We start from the raw sequence: 22,753 nt of genomic DNA on the forward strand, positions 1-22,753 counted from the left end.
TTGCCTCTTCCTGTTCTCTCCTTGGGCAGTGTGGTCTGGTGGAAGTCAGAGAGCATGGCTATGGGACTTTTCAGAGCAGGAGCAATGACATCATCTCTCACAGCTCCAGGATGATGGTGGAGAGAGGGCTCCTTGTTTGACAGGTAAGTGAGGCAATCATAAGCCTTTCAGATTCCACAGTTGTTAGTACAGAGGAAGTCTGAATGTGACTAGTGATAGGCTGAGGCTGGCTGCTCCTTCCCTTTTCTTAGGGTTCCTCCTTCACATCAGCAATTTAAATAGCAGGGGACAGGTGTCTTTTCAAGCTTGTTCCTGCTTGCAATCAAAAGCTACAAGTTACCTTTTCTTCAACCTGTGGGTCTTTTGCAAAGGCAAAGTGCATTTCACAAGCTGGAACTTAGAAATCAGAAGAAAGCACCAGGGCATTGAGAGAAGCTTACTTCCAGCAGGTCACTATGCATGAAGGTGGACAGCTGTGCAGGTCTTAATAAACTGGGCATTGTGCTATGTACTGTATTTTTGGTCTGTTGTGATTGGGGGTATGCATATATATATATATGCATGCAAACAGATGCCAGAACTTGGAAATAGTAACTTTTTTGGACTGCAATGCCATATGTTCCCCTACTCTAGAAGATTCTGGAAATTGTAATCTAAAAAAGTAACTTTTCCAAGCTCTGACACATGCATCCCCACCCATAGAGAAAATGAGTACCTGCATTTGACAAGTTGCCTACAGAACTCTGCTTGTCCATGTTGCGATCCAGATTATATTAGTTCATCAGTAAAGGACTGCTCATTATAGGTCATTTCTACAGCTCTCTTCAGCCTGCAGAGTGTTTAACAATTCTTTATTTTTACATAACTTTTATTCCATATTGTACATCCCATATGAAATACTTTATGCATAATCGCACCCTGAATGCACTATTACAGCAGTCAATCATTTAGAATCCGACAAACCAGGAAACATTTGCTAATAAATGACCCAGAACTTCATTCCAGATCTTCACCACCTACTACACTAAGCCGTAATTTTTATTCTTCTGGCGTTTCAGGACTGTGATATTTTATGTCTTGATGATGTGTCTTTGCTATGACTTGGAGTTCTGTATTGTGACAGTTTATCAGACTCCATAGTCCTTCCACTAATGGAGCATTTAAGAGTGAAAGGATTAAATCCTGCCTCCCCAGATTTAGGGGTCTCTCATGAACTGGTCTGCTTCCCTGCAGTTGCCATTTATTATCTGCAGTGAGTTGCCTTTTTGTAATAAAGGCACTATAATGCTTCTTTGAAGAACAATGATATGAGTGGAAATGATATTCCTTGCTTACTTTTTCTAGTTTTCTAGTTACTTTTCAATAACAGGCATTTCACGAACATAATTGTTCAGGTTTTGCCCTAAAGTTCACAAATACACATACACAGAAAAATCATAGAAAAATTAACAAAGAATCTAACATTTTCATAACATTCACAGTAATGAATGTTATGAAAATGTTATTGAATTTGTTAATTTGTCTAACCAGTTCAATAATTAATTACCAAAGGGATGGATCTAGTGCTCCTTAATACAGTGTCATTTGTTATTGGTTCCTTTCTGAACATTCTTACACTTGATTTTTCCAGCTGGATCTGCTCCAAACAAAAGTACTCCCTTCATCTTCCTGAACTGAACGGGACATACAATTTGCAACAGAAGGGAGAAATCCATTCATCGTAGAAAGAAGACATATGTCCATTACTATCCTGTTTAACTAGGCGTCCGCTACTATTCTGCTACATTGTGAGACAAAAGAATAGCTGAGGAATAATCCACTCACTACTTTTACCTCAGAATGGAAAAATACCTCTTCCCCCTCCCCCTATTTTCATGGATGTGTTGCTGATATAACATGTGTATCACTTAGATAGTAAAGTACCTTGTAGTAAATCCCATCTCTATATAATATTTAGTGAAGCACATATCTGGCTTCTCCCACTTTTAGAAAGTAAAGGTTTAACTGAATAAATAGAAGTAAAGTCAACATCTAAGAAATTCCTATTTATTCAATAGGTATACTCTAGTTGGGAGTAATAACTAGATTTAACCCTAGGTTCTATGTTCTGGCCGTGAATACTTCCACAGCAGCTGCGAAATCTTATGTGAATAGGATTTTTATTGCATTTTATTTCATGGCATTGCTGGATTATGGCACTGCAGATACTGCCTCCACTGTGTTGAGCTCTTGGTCCTTGCTTCTCTTCTCGAGTTCATCAGGATTCAAGATCTTCTTCCTGGTTTCTCGGTTAGGACTGTGCAAACTTGGATGATGATTGTTCTAGCAACAACACAAGGTGTAAGTATTCGTCGCCAGCTCATTAACTGGAAATAATTTGCAGAAGGAAGAAAACAAGGCAAGACATCATCTACAACTCATACGTAACTCAAGTTAGAAACTGGTACAACTGCCACATCGTTTTCCTGCCCCCGTCTGAGCATTTGCTGTGAGAACTCCCATATATCCTCACAGAACTACAGGCCCGTTCCCGGGGCTCTTTGGCTGAAAGCCATATCAACAAACGGGACTTGAAAAACCAGTTCTGACTTGTGTCATCATGACCCAAAAGCAACTCTGAACATTTATAAGAACAAACGTCTGCTTTCTAAGTTCCTCAAAGTTGAGTGATAAATTTGGGCAGGCACGACATAACTAAGCTTCAGATGGTAGCTTCTCCTTTTGACGTTATAGTGCAAACAAGAAAGTGGGAATTAATACAATCTGTTTGTGGGTTGTTCTAATAATATCCCGAAGGGTTAAGGTTCACTACTAACTAGTCGCATCCATAGTTCTGTGCCATCTGCTATGAAAAATGGTTTGGAAATTCTGTACCAAGATAATTCAAGGACAACTGAGTCGAAGCTGTACCTTATGGAGTCAGACCCGGTGAAAGCTCATGACTTGGGCAAGAAAGCAGACGCCCCTTCCAAAAAACCAGGGAACGTGGTATCTCCCTTGCTCTGGTCTACAATCTGCCTACGGTCAGAAGCTATCTCCTTCTAATCTTCTCCTCTGTGTTTAAGATCCCAGGCAAAGGAAATTTGCTGGCCGTGCAATCAGAGATCTGAGAGTGCTCCAACCTTATACCCTCCAGATGTTTTAGACTGTTGCAGAATTGGATGAGATGTTTTAGGAGCTGGAGTTGAGCATCTCTAGATGGCATCAGGTTGAGGAAAGCTGCTTGAACTGATGATGCCAAGGGGCAACAGAACACAGAACCTTCAGTGTTCAAGGTGTCCTATCTCACCCCAAATGTTACAAACAGTCCAATAAACTATGTAAATCAGACATTGGTTGTTAGAATATCTTGCCACTGCATTCTTGTTCATTTTGGTAGAGTGTGTGGTGACTTATTCTTCACTTCCCACATTTTACACCCACTGCAGAATTTGCATCTATTTGCAGAATTTGCTCATAATACTAATAATAACCATGTACCATCAAGTCATTTCTGACTTATGGCAACCCTTTTCAGGGTTTTCTAGACAAAACTCAGACATGGTTTACCATTCCTTTCTTCTGGGGGCATCCTGGGACTGTGCAGCTTGCCCAAGGTCACCCAGGCTGGCTATTCTGGGGAACTGAACTCCCAACCTCTGGCTCCACAGAGTCACCTGGTTATTGATTGCTCATGAGGAAACAGAAAAGTTGACCCACTTGCCAAGGAATCCAGAGTGCCCGTGTTCCTGTTATCAAGATACATGCATAAAACCACCCTGTGAATATTGTTCCTTGCCTTGTAGAGATTAAATTTCTTCCACAATCTCCTGGAATCAATGTGTGCTTAATTCTTCATTTTAGAAAGCAGACGTGCAGCAGCCTGATGAAACCAATACACCTCCCTTCCAAAGTATTTCGTGCATACCAGGTAATTTCTTTATCTTACTGTTTAAAAACACCTGTTTGGTTTGGGCACAATCCAGCCAAAGTGAAACACTTGTCAGTCCCAAGAAGAGCAGTGGGACTTAAATGTACTTACTTTTGACTAGACTCTGATTTAAAAAAAAAAAAGCTGTAGACGTACGAATTTATTCCAAATTTATGCCTTTGCGTAAATAACAATTTTTAACCAACTTCACACTATTTATTGCAAAAAAAGAGAGACAATGTATGCATTTTAATTTAGATATGCAAACATTACAGACATTCATATACTTTGAATTATTCTAGAAATACATCTAGACATTGAACCAAAATAACCACCAGGATTTAAACTTTGGAATCCCTCTGCTTTGTTTACCTACCTGATAGATGCATGCAGAAGAGTGTTTGGGCTGAGGACATATGAAAATCTCACCTTCTGGTCAGACTTTTTTTTTCCTTTCATATTAAAGGCAAGAACAGAAGATAAGACCAGAAGTAGCCTTCTGCAAAGGTTCAAGAAATTTGAACGAGGAATGCTAAGCAGAAATGAAGGGCCAAGCAGGATTCTCCCTCTGGTCCCCCCTCCCGTCCCGCAATTGTTTTTTAATGTGCTTTTAATGACCCTGGTCCCTTCATACCTACCTCCTTGCTTTCCAAATTGTTTGCACTGTCCCCAATAACACTCAGTGGAAAGCTGTCAGTCCTGCCTAAATCCTTCCTTAGGTTGGATGCGATGCCGACGTTAGACAGGGTCAGGAGGTTACCATCGATTTTGGGGGCCACCTGGAGAGCCCAGGCCGTGAACTGACTCAAAAAATTTATATCAGAGCTGGAATGGCCCACCTCCCAGGGTTAGGCCTTGACGAGCGCTCTGCCAGCAGGATGGGGCCGGCCTGCCCCAGCTCAGAAAGAGGCCAGAGTTGTTGACCCCGTGAGCTGACCTCTTCAAACTTCTGGAGAATTTTTCTGGCAGTTACCAGGGTGACTGGGCACTCCAAGCTTATCCTTCCACACTGAAAAAAGGAGGGGGGGGGGAGAGAGAAGAAAAAATGTTTAAAACCTACCTTGAAAAGATGCCTGTCAAGGACGAGGATTTTTTTTTAAAGAAAATTTAAATTACTTATTTGATTTTGGGGGGGGGGGGGGAGGCATGGCCTGCACTACCTGAAAGTTTTGAACTTTCTAACATCAGGAAAACTATTTTAATCCAGAAAAGAATCGGCATACATTTTTTGAATGTCCTATTCAAAGGGGGGAGGGATTGGTGTGAAAAACTGAGCGGCGTGTCCTTTTCCAGCAAAACAGCCACTTCAAGATCTTTTGGGCAGATGAAAAACATGTCTTTCTTATCCCATTTTGCTACCCAAAGCCAAACTCAAATTTAAAAAAAAATGAACTCCAGCCAGTAAATACACCCACGATGGCACTATCACAAAAAAAAGTCAAGACATCAAAACTTTTCTGAATTTTCCTTTTTAAAATTAATTGTCTCGACAATAAATGTGGTTAATTCTTCATTGTAAGTGAAGCGAAGAGTGGGAAGCAGACAAGATACAGAGATAATGTTCCCCCTTCATGTAATATGCAAGGGAACCCCAAGTACACTTATTCATGAACAAACCTCACTATGTTTAGAGCAAGCTATTTCCCCCTGACATGTTATTATGCCTCTCTTCAGATTCTCCCTCTGTCCCTCAGTACTTTAGCTGCAAACTGACACCCTAATACAAAGCCCTCCTATGAAAATATATGACACATCCAACAGCATTTTGGAGAATGAGTGAACAAATGAGATAATGAACTATGCTGAAATACTATCCATGAAAATCGGTCAATTTGCTGATTATATTTAATTTAAAAAATAAGTTTTATTCACAAATGATTGAATAAAGAAGGCCCCCAGCTTTCCCCAAAATGGCAAAAAAAGAGAGAAGTTTAAATTTATTTTATTAAAGGAAAGGAACAGTGCATCAGCATTATGGAAAACAACCTAGATATTGATGCATTAATTCACCGGCAGGGTGTTTATGCTGCAAGAGTGGTTTAAAAGGGAACCTCTTCAGAAGTTGAGAAAAGTTACTTTTGGGGTAACTCCTAGAATCCCCCGGGCACACGCTCACATTGGCTTGGGAATTCTGGGAATATTTTTTAAAGTAACGTTCCCAACTGGTCCTGTTGCCCTTTGCTCCAGACAAGTTACTGCTGCAATAAGCTAACTATACTTTCGATTCTAGTCCTGAGCATTATAACCACATCTTTCCTGAGCCAATCCACATGGCCAAAGGGCCATGGAGAGAATGTGAGCCAACTTAATTAATGCAGAGTTGAGAATATTAAAAGCTCAGCTCATCATTTAAAAACACATGTTCTGTGCCATTCTTGGCCAGCACACCTAGTGGTGAAGAATTCTGGCAGATTTTTTTTTCTAGGAACATCTGGGGACCCAAAGTTGGGAGCCATCGCTCTAGAGCAAAGGGAGAGAAGATCGGAGGAACCAGTCCACCACCTCTAATGGGATATGAAGTGTTAGTCCACCACCTCCAGAGATAAAGACTAACCAATGAAAGCAATAATTTCTTGTAATGAATTACTTTTTACCTTTATAACAAAGGTATACAAAAGTAATGTAACAATGCAGTACATGACACAAAGTAATGGCAAAAATCAATTTGGTGTAATGAATATTTTTTTAAAAAACAAAACAAAACTAGAATACATTATTTATAAAGGACGTTCTTAGGTATTTTGATGACTTTCCCCCCAAGTTTTATGTGATTTTCTTTTAAATGATGCATTATATTTGAAAGATGAGTGAATGGCTTGTTTGTTGTGGTGGGATTTCTACACATCAAGTTAAGCTTTTCCTACTCACATTTCAGTCTCTAGAGCTCTACCCCTCTTCGCTTGTATCTGTCATCTGTATTATAGAAAGATCTCTCTGTCTATCTGCGTTGGTACAATGAGAATGTATCAGCTCAGCTCACTGGGTTTTCCTGAGTGATCGGATGGGACAGTAATGCTTTTCTTTTGACATTCACTGCCACGTTCTTGCTGAGCCGCTCTGTCCATCGAAGAGCGTGCCCTTCCGGAGGAGATCCTCAGGCTGAGGGTTGGTGGTGATTCACATGAGAACCACAGTGCCAGCTCATTCCTGGCTGGGTAATGTTGTCACATGCTGACAGTCCTGCCCACCCACACACAGGCAGTGTGACAAAAAAAAGGCCTTGAGGCTGGCAAAACAGCTGAATCCAATGAGCAAAAATGAGATCCTATCTAGTATAAAAAGCAAACAACCCCCCCCCCCCCAAAAAAGAATGGAACATGACTACTTTTCACCAGCAAAATTGGCATCTCCTGTGTTGCAGGAGAGCACATTTCCCAGATGTTGGATGAAAGCTCTAACCAAGAATGGAAGAAATAAAATGCCAAGCATTTCCTATATTGTAAGCTGTTTTGCAATGGAAGAAAGCTTGGGAAGTGCTGATTTTTACTACTACGAAAGGACAGGTTGCATTTGTTGAAATATTATTTTCGACACCGCAGGTGGCCTCCTAAGGCTCAGTAGGGATCAGTGTTGTTACTGCTGTTGCCGAAAAGACTCCTGATGATTTGGATTACCCCTCTGTTGACATTCCCCCATGCTGCTATCCCTTCCTAAAAGCTTCTGAATGATCCACCTTGCAAAAGCAATTCCCAGAAACTCCCAGAGGAGTAGCTGCATTTGTCTGTTGCCTGTTATTGCAAAACCCACAAAGGCTCCTGTCGCACCTTATAGGCTAGCATGTTTTACTTGATAAAAGCTTTTAGGGAATGGATCCCACTTTGCATCTGAAATCCTTGTCTACCTTGCACCTGAAATCTTCACGTTGCATCTGATGAAGTGGGCTGCAGTCTGCAAAAGCTTGTCCCAATTAAAACGTGTTAATCTTGAAGATGCTACAGGACTCTTGGTTGCCTTTCTGCAGTTCTTTTCCTAGTGAGCTCCAGAATCCACAGAAGGCCAAGGCACTTCCTACACAACTTGGTGCCCTCCAAATGTTTTCAGCTACTTGGTCCACAATCCCCAAACATCTCTCAGGATGACTTGTGCTGATGGGAGCTGTTCTCTAAAGCACCCGAAGGGTAGCAAGTTGGCTACCAATAGTCACAGCTCCTGTTGATTAAGGAGTGGTGTCGTTCTGCTTCCCTTCCCTTCTTCCCTTGTTTTTCCTCCTTGTTTATTTGATGTCTGTGTACGTGCATCTGCTTGCTTTGTGAGTCTGTATGTGCAGTTGAACTAACAAATTGCTGTAATGTAAACTCATGGTTAGTTGCTGATAAACAGGTAGGGTTACTGTTTGCATTGGGAAAAGGTGGAGGGATTCATCTATAGTGGTTGCCATTATTATTCTGTATTGAAAAACTAAGAAGAGAAGGACTCAAGGGTATCATGGCTCAGTGGAGATCATTTTCACCTGTCTGCTTGCACTGGGTGTGTATGTGTGTTCCAAATCATGTCCCTTTGAGAATGAGCTGAATCATCAACCTTTCCTGCCTCCATAGCCAACACTCCCATTGTCCTTTCAAAGACTAATATTTTTTCAGGAACAGTTATCAGGGGCCACCAGATGGGATCCATTGCTTCTATTTTACTCTGTCTGCTCTCACAGTAGTGCCCCCAAACTAACATAACCTTACCTCCAGGTCTTCCTCTCACTCTCTTCTCTGTCTGCTCCTTCCTCCCATAGGCAGAACGTTTATCGTTCTAACCTAGAGAGTGATACATCCTACCTTCATCCGGCACCCTCTTGCATAGCTAGACCACCATGGTCTTCTTGGATCAAAACACAGTTCGTATTTCCAAACAGCAGAAACTGGAACTGATTAGCAGCCCCTTTAGACCTGGGGAAATCCAGTTAGGCTACCAGCATTTGCAAAGGATGGAGGATGGACTGGACTTCATCTCACCCTTTTTTGCATCTGAAGGCTCATCTGATGGGTCCATACTCAGCTCTCACTGAACCCTTACTGCACCATTACTCCTCTCGTTACCCTCTAAACATACACTTCATTCAATAGACTTAAAACTGCTTCCTTTAATACAGAGTCAGCAGCTAACACTTCAGATTTCCTTACCGTTTGCTGCGTGAGTTTGTTTCTGCAACAACAAAAGCAAACAGTGGAAGAAATCACTCAATCAACGAAGCCCCAGCCTTGAGTCTATTAACGATAAGGGTCACCATACATGGGAGGCAACTTGGTGGCCCAAACAAAGCACCTTGCACAGTAACAGGTTTATTTCATGTCCTCTGTGTGAAGCTCACACTGAAACAAATACGTTAGTTCCAGTGGGGCCATATTACTTTTGTTCCTTCTGTTTCCATTTCTGTTAAAGCACAAAGTGCATCTGCACTACCTAGTTGCATCAGCTTGGTGATACTTTCACTCTCGTGGCGCTCTCTCCCATGGACTCTTGGGGTTTATATTCTGCTGAGCTACTTAAAAGTTCTCTGCTGCAGTTAGAGGGATGCACTAGAGCTCTCTATCACTGAATTGTAAAGATCTCACCAAACTACAACTCCCAGGAATTCACAGGACAGAGTCGTAAAAGTCAAAATAGTATCAAGTTGATGCAACATGGCACAGTGCAGGGGTACCCATGGAGTATTAAGTGAAAATTGGTATTTTTGTTAGGAATACCCATATAGTCTTAAGCAAAATCCAGTAGCTGTCCAACTTCACTGAAGGATTTTCACAAAGGTAAATCATAGTTATTTGACTGATTGATTGACTGATTTGTATCCCACCCTTTCATCAAGGAGTTGGCTTGATAGAGGGCTTTTCCAAAGGGTTTTGAGAGTTATGTATACATTCCTTCAGTAATCCCTACAACAAGCTTGCAGTGTAGTCTAGACTTAATATTATCCCAATGTTAGAGATAGATAAAGGGGCCCAAACAGTGATTTGCCTAAGACTAGACATGATTATGTTTAGCTCTCAAAAGATCTCAGACTTACCTTATTCGTATTGGTTTTGTGGATTCTGATATTTCTACTCCACTGTGTTCAGTAACAACAACAAACATGACTATCTGTTTTCCATCGGAAGACAACGTTATGTATTTAATTCGCAGAAGGAGATTTTTCCACACCTAGAACATACGGGGAATCTATAATCATCAATATGTTATTTATATTCAAAACATTTGTTATCTCATTGCTTGCCTGTTGTTGCAGTTCCCTTGCCCTCCTGGCCACCTATGTAGGAGCATTTCTTCTTGTGTCTTAATGGGCCATTATTGGAACTCCAACATCAGAACATCTGCCAACGAAAAACATACACACAACACACAACATAATTTTATGAGTTGTCCCATTATAAGTTGTCCCATCTGGATTGCACATCAGTTATTTTGCTAGAGGTTGATGTAGATCTCAGTGTAAATATGAAGAATCCTGATTTTTTTTTTTTACTCTTCTGTGATGATAAAATATTTTTCCTTGAGGGAAAGCAACACTTTCCCCCTGCAATCAATGGAATTATTACCTTAGTATTCTATTGTTTAAAGTTCAATAGCCTTCCTTCAACTAAACACAAGAAATGTTTTTGTCATCATGTATTATATATACTCTTTTGTCTTTATTGGTACTTAGGGTCAGGAATGCATCCAATCAGTTCTATCCCCTCCCCCATACTAATCAGCTTGGAGAACCCTTTGAACTACAATTAAAGCTCCAAAACCAACTTGTTGGTGTTTCTGTTCTTTCATAGTTCCCTGACAGATCTCAGAACCATTACAGTTAGAGATGGGCACGAATCAGAAAAATTGTGATTCATTTTGATTCATGATTTGTCAATGTTGACGAATCATGAACTACAAATGTACATTTTTTTCTGATGAATTGACTAATTGATTTGTCAATTCATTTTTTACTTTAAAACCCTATATGATGGCCCCTAAAGTACCTAGAGATACCAAATTCACTGGGTAGTTTCCCCTTACATACCTCTACCAGCCTGAAAAGTTTGGTGAAGTTTGGGCTTCATATGTCCATGTTATGCACCCACAAGTAGCACACCCCAGGAAAGTTCACCCCAAACACCCAGAGACACCAACATTACAGAGAAGCTTCTACTGACTCTCCTCTTCAGTGCCCCACAGTTTGGTGAAGACTGGGTTTCAGACATCAAGTTATACACCCACAAAGTGGTTCAGCCCCCCCAGGAAAGTGCTCTTTATCAACTGACTCGGGGAAACCCAACCTGTACCAAACTTGGAAGGAATAAAGCCAGTAGAAGCTACTCTGCCATTGTTTCTAGGTGCCTGGAGGGAACTTTACTGGGGGGGGGGCTCTTTGTGGGTGTATAACTCAGACATCTGAAACCCAATCTTCACCAAACTTGGAGAGATTGTAGAGGAAAGTCAGTAGAAGCTTGTCTGTAATTTTGGTGTCTCTAGCTGCCTGGTGGGAACTTTCCTGGGGGGCTCTTTGTGGGTGTATGACTCAAGACATCTGAAACCCAATCTTCATCAAGTTTGGCATGATTGTGAGGGAGCATAAAAGGAAGTGTTCCTCTAATGTTGGTGTCTCTAAGTGCCTGAGGGGCCATTTTATAGCTTGGAATAAAAAAAAATCACTAAAAATATATTTATTTTATTTTATATTAGGAATTTAGTAAAGGGTACAAGGGGTGAAAGGGATTTTAAAAATCACAAAAAAATCATTAATTTGTATTCGTTAGGGCATTGATTTGTACAAATACAAACTGATGAATTAGCAATTTTGGAATGAATTTGGTGATTGGTTTTTTACTTCGTACTCATCTCTAATTACAGTAGCTGTCCTTTCATGTCTGTACAATAAGCTGTCATAGCCTTTGACAACAAGAGACTTCATCAGAAAAGTGGAAACCGTTTTTCAAAAAGGTGGTGGAGAAGAGGATGGCAGTGGTTGGTGAAAAAAATGTCCTTTGGGAATCAAAGGGATGTATTTAGGAATATGGTGCAATACAACAACCTTCACAGTATATTTGATTGAAATGATCTACTCACCGCTTCATGCATCTGGTTAAGGTTGTTATTGTCTGCAATTGTGGATGCCATCACAAGGCATTGAAAGAGAAGCATTCTGCTTGCCCAGCCCTTGAGTTTCGGGTTTACTCACGGTACAGAACAAGACATTACCCCTGAAAATAAGAAGATAGCATATATGACAGAAAAGACTGGTGCCCATCTCACTGTGCTGGATGTTACAATGAATGGATTTTTGCTCAAAGTGACAATGCATCACAGGGTCATTACAAAGCAGAAATGACTTGACAGCACATAACATGCAAATCATTTCTGAGAACAGTGTTACACTAAACAAGGAGCAAATAATTGGATGTAGCTAAGTTAGTCTGCTGATACCAATTAACAGAGCAGTGAGATTCAAAAGAGAGTTCATTCATGTTTATTTGGTTTTACCTGACTGAGTTCAGGAACCAATGCACAAAACAGTTCAGATGAAAGATGTTGATTTCATTGTTCTATTTTAGGACTAAATCAAGTTAGAATCTAAGGAATTGGGGCATGTGCCCTGTTAATAAATCAGTCGGTGACCTGTGCAAACTTATGCATGTTTACTTGGAAATAGGTTCCATGATATTCTAAGCCAAATGCCTAGGTATCTTTGACAGGAAGACAACCACGTTGATATACAAAAGAGGCAGGTATTTACAGGCAAAACTATATGCATATTTTACGATGGTGTACCATCAAGAAAATTTTGACTTACAGCAAACTTTTTCAGAGTTTTCCAGATACTGAATACTCAAGAATGGTTTACTATTCCTTTCTTGGGACTGCACAGCTTGCCCAAGGCTACACAGGCTGGCTCTACTTGCAAGAGACACAGTAGAAAAATGAAACTCCCAAGCTCTGGATCTGCAGCCAGATACCTAAACCACTGAACTATCCAGCCAGCTCTTACAGTATATCCTACTACATTGTGAAACTTACTTTATGAGTAGACATATATTAGACCAAGGATGGATTGGGTGTCAGTATAACCTTTGCTGCCTCTTAACAGTGCAAAGTTATTCAGGTATGTAATTTGTATATATGGTCTGAAATCATAAAAACTAAGGCATCTTTACCCTCCCTTGCCCTGCAAATCTCATTCACTTACTAGATTTAAGCCAACTTCAGAGCAAAATCTGAAGACATTGTGCCATAAGAGCTAGAATAAAATTAATTGATTAAATTCATGTGAAGGACAATTTTGGTTTTTGATCCAAAGGAAATTTCTTAAAATGTTTTTAGAAATAAGCTTGTAAATGTCTGATGGGAGTGTGTAGCCGATGTTAAAAATGTGTAAAAGTATACAATGCGCAAAGAAGAAAATAATATAGTTATTTCAGTGCCTGGTTAAATCTGTCTCAAGGACCATAGTTTTTGATACAGAAACATTTACATTAAAGTATTTTAAAAGAAACTCTTCAGAATAGAAGTACTGTGTTTCCCCCAAAATTAGACAGGGTCTTATATTAATTTTTGCTCCAAAAAATGCAGTAGGGTTTATTTCCAGGGGATGTTTTATTTTTTTTCATGTACAACAGTCTGCACTTATTCAAATACAGTCCTGTCATCTTCTGGTTGCTGCACAAGGGTGGAGGGTGGGGTTTCACTTAACTAGGGCTTATTTTTGGGGTAGGGCTTATATTATGAGCATCCTGAAAAATCATCCTAGGGATTATTTTCAGGTTAGGTCTTATTTTCGGGAAAGCAGGGTATATGTGTGAATGAGACTGAGTGTGTGTTTGAGAGAGAGAGAGAGAGAGAGAGAGAGAGAGATTTGAGGAGCACATTTAGAGCAGAGGATTACCCCAAGTTTAGGGGTTCTCAGGGAAGTAGTTAACTTTCCAGCTGGAAAAGTTTTGAACTTTGGCACATGCAAAAGTTATATTTGTTTATCAGATTCTCCTTGGTTTTCCAGACAAAAAGCTTTCCAAACTCAAGAAAGAAAGAAAGAAAGAAAGAAAGAAAGAAAGAAAGAAAGAAAGAAAGAAAGAAAGAAAGAAAGAAAGAAAGAAAGAAAGAAAAAGAAGGAAAGAAAGAAAGAAAGAAACAACACAACAACACAACACAACAGGGTGAGTATGCAATGACTTTACAAAAAGTCACAAGCGAAGGAAGCAGAAAGAGTCCAAATCCCAAAAAAGAGCTGGACCCGCAGAGTAAACGAGGCGAGAGGAGGAAGTGCCAGGCCCTCGCGTACTGGAGAAAGGAGGCAAACTCGCGACCGCTCCCCGCGCCTGCACAGTCCTTGCTCGCCAGCATCGGGCCCGGGCCACCCTCTATGGGCATATTTGGCTTTGCAGCGAGCAATTGCGGTCGGTCGTAGCCGCAAGTCTGGAAGGCTGACGCTTTGGGCCGTTAAAGCCACTGTCCTCCTCTCGTCCTGGGAGGACCCCCTCCTCCTCCTCCTGCTCCTCCACCCCGCCCGCTTCTCAACCCAGGTCGGTGGACCATTCTCCCCCCCCCCATCCCCAGCCCATGTCCTTTCAAGCCTCATGGCTGCCTTTATTCGAAAACTCAAGTGCCCGTAAGTAAAACTTCGCGAGGGGGGGGGGGCGACAGAGGAAAAAGTGATTGAAACTGACAAATCCAGGGTGACAAATAATCAATAAAAGCCCCTTTCGACATCCTTCATTGTTTTCAGGCACTAACAACGAGTATACTAAACCCTTGGCTAGAAGGGGGGGGAGGAAAGCTGGCGGGGGAGTCCATTCCCCCATCTAAGCATTCGGGAGAGGGGAGGGATCCCCACTTCCTTCAACCGGATTAATAACCTCACCCCATAGAAAGATCTGGTCTTCTCATCAACTTGCATTAAAATCATTTTAACGCGCCCGACCCCCCACCCCGGAAGATTGTCGTGCTTTGGCCTTCATTATGGAGAGACCAGGAGGGGCGACAGGCTTCTGGGGTCCCCAGATCTTCTTGGACTAAAGTTCTCAGAAGCCTTCACCACTTGGTGTTCTGGCCAGGATTTCTGGGAGTTGTAGTCCAAGAACATCTGGAGGGCCCGGGTTGAGAACCGCTGGAGCTAGTCTAAGGGCGGGGAGGCAAGAACAGAAAGGCGAGCCAGTCCATCTGATTTCGCTCTAATACGAGTCAGCCCTTGTCCGACCGCGTCCCCCTCTGTCTCCCCAGCCCCGTTGGACGAGGGCTGACTGGCATTAAAGAAAGCAAGCTATAACAGAGAAGGGCCGCATTTCCGAATTTTGGAGAGCCGACGAGTTCAGGATCTCCGAAAAGCCTTACCATGACTAGCAGCCCCTGTTCAGGTCTTGCAGGACTCAAGGCGGTGGCTTCCTTAGGCTCATTCCATCCATTGGTTAGTCTTCCGCTCTCCCTGCTGCTTTCCGTTTCTCTTTTTCGGGGGGGGGGGCGGTCTTCTCTTGACATGTCCGAAGTACCACAGCCCCCTGCGGCTGTAGGCTGAGGTCGGTTTGGGTTCTTCTTTAGCCTCTTGGCCCTCACCTGTACACAGGAAATGGCATTCTTTCTAAGTAAACTTCATCCGAGTCTAATTTAGAAAGCAGAATTTTAAGTAGATTTTGTCGTTCGGTATTTAGGATCAGGGAGGAAGCCAATCATAAACTGCCCAGAAAGCTACAGACTTCTCTTACTGGAAAGAAGTCTTTTGATGATGGAAGCCAGAAAGTCGCGCTTCTGGATTCATTGGTAAAGGTGAGATGCTTAATAAAGTCCTGAATGCACGTCAGTGCATGAACAAGACATAATAACGTGCGCTAAATCTGAAAAATGCACGTGTACTATTCTTGTCATAGTCATACGTTCATAGCCAATATTTATCTACGTACAGTAGATGGAAAGATAAAGGCACCATGAAACAAATTCTATTAGATTTTTTTCACTCTTGCAATAAATCCTTTGAGTTAGAGGTAGGTCTCAAACCGTGAAACATCCTCCAAAGCAAAGTGAAACTGGATTGAAGGGACCAAATCCTATGTACATTCCTCCCAGCGTAATACAGCATAATTATATCGTTGCAATTGAATAACAATGAGCCAACTTCCTGGTAGATATGCACGGGATTGAGATGCTGTCTCTCCTTCCCCTGCTCCTCTTCCTCGCGGGCCCAAGTGAACTGTGATCGGGTGGCAGTCAAACTGATAGATCTCTGCACAAATGCTCCACTTACGTGGGGACGAACCCAGTAAGCTAAGCCTTTGATCCAGGTCCGAAATGCAAAAGTAGAGCAATCAGACCTCCTGTGCTTGGTCTAGGAAGCAGAAAACGGTGGAGAAGCCTACGTTTGGGTATTTGTCTGACTCTGTGTTACAGACAGCCAAGACAAGCCAGGGGAGATGGTTTTCACAGATCACCCACCGACAACTGCCCATATAAGGGTTACCTTTCGGAGTTTGTTGCAGCAAAATCAACAAGGAGTTCGGGCCGTAGTCTAGGAAAACGCGGTATTCAAAAGGCGGCCTAAGAGAAGGGGAGGCCGCTTGGACGCGACCGGGGCCCCCACCCGTGTTCAGGCACTTGCAGCTGCTCATGAGGAACATCAGTGGAGGGGCCGGGAACCACTTTCACAGGGAGTTTTCCCATTGGGAATAATTGGGAAAGTTCTCTTATGAAATAATTCAGATTTACTGTGCCGCCTGAGAACGGGGCCAGTCCGTGAGGCCTCGGGCAAACTGCAAGGTGCACCCCCAGAAGAAGGGAATGGGAACCCACTTATGTGTCTTCTCTGTACCTAGAAAACTCTTGAAAGGGTCGCCATGAGTCAGAATAGACTTGAGGGCGGGCACTTTTTCTTAGTTTATGGCTACCTTCTTTCCTCCCCCGACCCCAGCAGGGCTACAACCGTCTTAACCGGGTCGATTGGGCTTCCCACGGCTTGGCTTCCCCCCCTTCCCCCCCTCCCAAGGAAACAGACGTGGCCTTTTCCGGGGGCTGCAACGCCTTTGACCTCTTGCTTCAAGGCGGTCGCCTTGGCCAGGCAAGGCGGGAAGCCAGCGGAGCCCCGCACCCGTCCGCGACCGGCTCTGGGGTGTCGCTCCGCATTAACGTCTGAGCGATCAGTTTTCCACGGCCTGCAAGAAGTTGGGCCGGGCGGCCTCGTGGCTGCAACGGGCGGCTCCGGGGCCGTGGAGCCGCGTGGATGACGCGCCCTGGCACATAATCGATGGAGAGAAGTCAGCTGTCAACGGACCCGAAGCGGCCTTCAGACGCCGACCGTAACGTGATTTGGCACCTCCAGGTTCGCGAATGGGCAGCTCGGGTGTCCAGGACGGCGTGAGGAAGATAGGAGTGGAGGGCTGGGGGCGGGCAGGCGGACGAGGCGGTCCGGAGGGACCCCTTTGGGCATTTTCCTAGAGATGCCCCCCCTCACCATTTTCCGTCCTTTCAGGCACACATATGGCTGGGCGGGGGGGGGCGCTGATTCAGTTCAGCCAACAGTTCACTGTTGTACCCCCCCACCACGCCTTGCTCTCCAAATCTTGGCCAAAGTTCTGGGGCCTCATCCTGTTTGGACGTTGAAAGAGCTGGTTACCTTTTAAAGTGGTTTGGCAGCGGGCACCTGGGACTTTCAGGAGGAAGGTGCGCCCTTTCAAAGCCATGGATGAGGGCCCTCCCCCCCCCCCACACACACACACGGCCTCCTGCCGCCTTTCAGACAATTCCTGCATCCAGACATCAACTGATAGCGGCTGGATACACTGTACTTGTTAGGTCTCCGGGGAGTTCACTGGGGCTCTTTCGGTTACATTTCTGATCCTCTTGCCCAACTACGAAGCCCAGGATCCTATAGGATGGAACCTTAGCCGCGGTCTCAACCCGCTAGAACGATGTGGTGTGGATGCGTTTGTTGCCAAGCCCCGCCGCTGCTTTCGGTGGAACTTACTTCCACGAGATGGGGTATCACTCTGAGACATTTAACTAGAAAGGGTGGTGGCGCTGGTTCCTGTGCTGATCTTTAAGACCAAGCGCGGAGAGCAAGAATAATGGTCTCGGTGGTCTTGGCTGGGCAAGAACTTGGGGCAGACATGTGCGGGCCCCCAAACGCAGCAAGGATGGCTAACGCTGTTTAGAAATGAACGTGCCTTGACATCTAAAGATGATACCACCACCCTAAAACCCAGGGTCTGAAATCACCCACCTGCACCGGAGGTAGTGGTCCCCTAGGTCCGCATCCTGGAACTTAGGAGCTACCTCCAAGTTGTTTGCCCCATCTAGAGTTTGACCCACTGAATCAAGAGGGCTTACACAAGCGCTGACCTGACAAGTCCCGGTCATTAAATATGTCTGCTCTCCTCGGGGCTAACCATTGAACCCAGCCCTTAGATACCCCCCCACTATGATCTCAGGTCCTCAATTTGATAAATCTAGTTTCCAAGGAATGATGGGCTTCGACCCCTCCTCAGCTTGAGAAAAAAAGGTCCAATCCATTTCAATTAATCTTGATTAATTAGTTTCCTGTGGCGGGATGGAAAACTGGGAGAGAAGACTCTTGCCACCTCCTATGGTGCATATATTCAGAACATCATCGCTTCAAACAGGACATGAAATCTATACTGTACTTCAATACATCTGTGAAGATTCTCAGTCATCCAGGTGGGGTTACGTGGAAGTTGAATCATGGCAACTGGACTTCTTTCTTATCAGGTTGAAACGTTTCGCTAGTCATCCAAGTAGTATCTTCAGTCTGAAGAAGAAGAGGAGTAGCGAAACCTTTCAACCTGATAAGAAAGAAGTCCAGTTGACGTGACTCAACTTCCAGACTATCCTCCAACACTTCAGCCTTCACTCATTGTGAAGATACTACTTGAATGGAAAGATTTATCTTCCTGAATTTCTACCAGTCCTGCGGTCGTTAAAGGCGCAGAATTCTATAACAAATCCGCAGATTAAGTTTCTTATGAGTAATCCACATTCGCGAGTGCAAGACCGCATTCTGACCAAAATCGAATTTTAAAGCGGTTTTAGTCCCTCACAGAGGTCAAAAGAGGCCCGACCCACCGCTAAATGAAGCCGGACAAGGCTTGGAAGGAGAGCGAGGAGGTTTCAACTAAGACCCTTCCAGGCAGTAAATCCATTACTTACTCCGGAATAAATGGCATCCCCAACAGTTGAGGGATGCAAAATCGGGGTTGTTTGAGGATTCGGCTGGTGCCTATTGGAGTCCTTGCAAACCCCGGGAGTCGAGATTTTTTTTTTTTTTACTGATACTGCTTTGACTCCTTCATCGGACGTCGGTGGGTGATGGATGGGTAGAGACGGGCAGCCCTCGGTATAAGGTTGCTGCCTTTGAAACCGTGATCCGGAGAGCTTGTGGAAAGGAAGCTGGGCTAATTCATAGTTAATGCGCTGTGTTCAGCGGGCACCTGGCTGTTGTTATCTGAATATTTAAAAGCACTCGTGTTCGATGATAAATTTATGAAAAGTGAAGTGAACCTCTGGCTAGGCGAAGCACGCCGGAGGAAAGGCGAGGTTCTGATTGGCTGAACAGACACGGACTTCCGGCAGTGGATTGGCTAGTTAGCCTTGCCGGGAAATGCAACGCCTAGAATCCCATTGGCTGGCATTCCTTCTACTGGAAACCCCTTCCCACTGGCCAGGCGAGGCAGAGAAGACCTCCTGGAGGAAAGGAGGGCGGGTGGAAGCCACGCAGGGCAGGAGTTTTCACCAGCGGTTGGTTCCCGACCAAGCAACGTGCCACCAAATGGTGGGAAGTGATGCTGCTGCTTGCCGCCCCCTCCCTCACGTTCTTAAAGACTGGGACTTCATTTCATTGGGGCTAAATCCCCTCCCCACTAAAGCAAGCCCACTGAATCGGGGGACTGACGTAAAGTGTCCTCATTCATTCAGTGGGTCTACTCTAGCTAGGAGTAATAATTGGGTTTAGACTTTATTAGGAGACCATCCTGTTTGAGCTCCGGCTGTTCCAGCCGGCTGCTTCTTGGGGATGCTCACTTTATAATTTTTTTTCCCAAATCAAAGCATCTTGATCCTGAGCAAATGGCAGGTCTTTTTTTCCTGCCTATTGGAGTGGAGCCTCGCCCAAGCCCGATCCTGAGTTCAAATGTCCAAGCGCACAAAACGTCACTCATTGGCGACCAGTGTCACACCGCTGATTGCCTCCCTGGGTGGGTGGGGGCATATTATTTAACCTGAACCCGCTGTTTAAGCGATGATGGCCCTTTCACATATCTGATGTTGCCCTCCTAGTGTGGACTTGCCCCGAATTACCGGGGCTAGCAAGACTTGGTTTTGACCATGATGCCAGTTGTTATTCATCTGTTGAGCGACTCCCGATGTGCGTTAAGGATGGGTGGCCTAGTCGTGAGGCTAAAGTTTCAGCTAAAAATTAAATACCCTAATATTAAATTTAAAAAAAAAAAAAAGGTATCCCATCCTATTGTTCCTGAAGAGAAATGTCACAAGGAGCGCTTCTCCTTTTTTTTAAAACTTCAAATTGGGAAACTCTCTCAGATGAAAGGGCAACTTCTCTTTGGTGGAACTGCAGTTTCATCTGATCATATCTTTATTTGATTGTTGCCTGAACAATGGGATCCTGGAGGGAAAGAATGGAGGAATTGCGTTGCAGATGATCCTTTGATTCTGACAGGAGGAAACTGTTGCGCGTTTATCAGACTAGAACTGCCCAGAAGTGTGTGTGTGTGTGTGCTTTATATAAAATATATGTGAAAAGTAATCAGACGATGGATTGCATGTGTGTGCGGAGCTATGTGTGGCGGACTGCTCTTAAGTACCACTGTGTCTTCAATCCCCATCTGGATAACATTCAAGCTTCTCCTTCGGCTTACAGTAATACACTCTGCCAACCTTGAGACTCTCTTCCTCCTTCTCTTCACCGCCACCACCCCCCCGGAAAAAAAAAAGAAAAAAAGAAAGAAAAGCAAAGAAGAAAAAGCAAAAGGATTTAATGAGGCCGAGCTTAGACCCTTCTATAATTTAGAGGATTCGCCGGAGCTGTAAAATGACAATGGGGACATGTGTAGTGCGAGAGAGGTGAAATCCCATCCAGGGACCAAGTTGCTTATTTCTGAAGGAGCTGTCATTTCCAGCAGGGGGGACACAATGGCAAGGCCAGGAGGGACGGAGCTCTGATCTCCACCTCGGAGAGAGATAACCACCTGATTAAAATGGGCCTCTTGTTCTCTCGGTTACCCGATCGTCGTGTGAACTTGCCTTACTTACTATTCTGGGCGACGAGGACTGAGTCTCCCCAATTTCAATACCCTTACCACTCACGTTTCACCCCACCCCACCCCACCCTTCTCTCTCGCCCCCCCCCCCCTCCGCTTTGCTTTGCTTTGCTTCTCCTTAGGCTGAGCGTCTTGGTCAGACGGTCTCCGCCTGCAGTTAGGGCGAAGTAAAAAAAAAAAAACCCTTTGAGAAGGGGACATAAAACTGTTCCGGAGCCACCGCCCACCCGTCAAGGCTGAGCCCAGCTCGGCCATCAAACCGGAAGGCAGACATCAGCCTTCCTGAAAATGCAACAAGGCCTTTTTTGTTGTCGCTGGCCACGGGTTTGTCTTCAGGCGGCTTGTTCCGGCTCCTCGCGAGTAAACTTTGGCTCATTCACTCCTAAGATGCTTTCCAGGTCACGGGATCACGATCCCAAAATATTTTTCAAACCCCCGACTGCAGTAAAAAGTTTTGAGACACTCTTCATAAAATGAAGGCAGGAGAGTTCTTTAATTACCTTTTGATTCAGGGTTAGCCCAGTTACAAGTCCCCCGGATCTCTTCATACTTTTACTTGGAAGTAGGCTCTACTGACTTGAATGGCTGCCATTCCCAAGTAGACACAGGTAACAGCCCGATCCTAGGCCTGATTATTACGAAGTAACAACCGATCCTATGCATTACTGCCCCGAAATAAATCTCATGGAGTCTCAAATAAGAATATGCGGGATTTTAGACATCTAGGGAGTTCACACAGCAGGACATCTTTGGGATCTGGCTGTTGCTTAGGGCGGGATTCTTTCAGGACAACTGCCCTTTGGCATCACATGATTACAACTCAATCCCAAACAAGGTTCCTCAGAAACAAATCCCTCTGTTACTTGCTTTCCGTTCGGGTGGTGCGGTCGAGTGACATTGGAAGTCGCTTTACAAACATGTACACCAAGTCTTTTAAAAGCAATCCCCATCTTCGAAATTGACGGATCTAAACAAGTTACTTGGGAGGGTTGGAGTTTTCCTTTGGGGTTTTTGTGGGTTTTTTCTTTCTTTCGGTTTTTAAAGATCTGGATCGTTGCCAGACCAAGTGTGGAGCAGCGACAAAGAATTCAGACCAAAGAGGAAATTGAAATACAGTTCCATCTCTGTGCCCGCTTTTCCTTGGCCTGAAAAAAACTTTATAGGATGCCGAAATCCCTGCTTTGTTCCCAACGCCCAACCCCCACCCCTTGGGCTCCCAACTTATCTCGTTGCTTTTGTGAGCTGGGGACGATTCTAGGCAGCAGTTAGTGGAAGCAGCTAATTTTTACAAAGAAGAGAGAAGGGTCTGCAGATCCACATCCCAACACTTCAGGCACGGCTGGACCGGTTATTAGATTATCTTTATAAAGGGTCGTTACGCTTTGGATCCTCGTATCTTTTTCTGCGCTTCTGGCTTTTCAAGGAAAGAAGCCAGCGAGCTGCACAGTTTAGGACGGAAAACTTTTCCAGCAGGCTAGCAAGGGCAGAGAGAGCTATTATCTCTCACCGCCTCCCAATCAACAAGTTCCTGGAGGAACCTGAATCTATCTCCCTTCTTTGTGCTTTCGCAGTCCCTCTTTCCACCTCCCCCCCCCCCACAATTTACTCCCTTCTCTCC

At 44.1% G+C, this 22,753-nt stretch overlaps 1 protein-coding gene across 1 annotated transcript in view; it reads right to left on the bottom strand.

Annotated features, from left to right (window-relative positions):
- Positions 1-834: 834 nt before the first annotated feature.
- Positions 835-22,753, bottom strand: part of LOC144587767 (uncharacterized) — a 570,285-nt gene continuing 548,366 nt past the window's right edge. The window contains exons 6-9 of the mRNA XM_078389015.1: positions 15,194-15,412; positions 11,939-12,072; positions 9,903-10,206; positions 835-4,919 (exon numbers count right to left, since the gene is read on the bottom strand). Of these exons, the coding sequence (XP_078245141.1) occupies positions 15,252-15,412 (161 nt within the window). The 3' untranslated portion in view covers positions 835-4,919; positions 9,903-10,206; positions 11,939-12,072; positions 15,194-15,251. The remainder of the gene's footprint in view (positions 4,920-9,902; positions 10,207-11,938; positions 12,073-15,193; positions 15,413-22,753) is intronic.

Source organism: Pogona vitticeps, chromosome 3, assembly GCF_051106095.1.
Source record: "Pogona vitticeps strain Pit_001003342236 chromosome 3, PviZW2.1, whole genome shotgun sequence".
Lineage (NCBI taxonomy): Eukaryota > Metazoa > Chordata > Lepidosauria > Squamata > Agamidae > Pogona > Pogona vitticeps.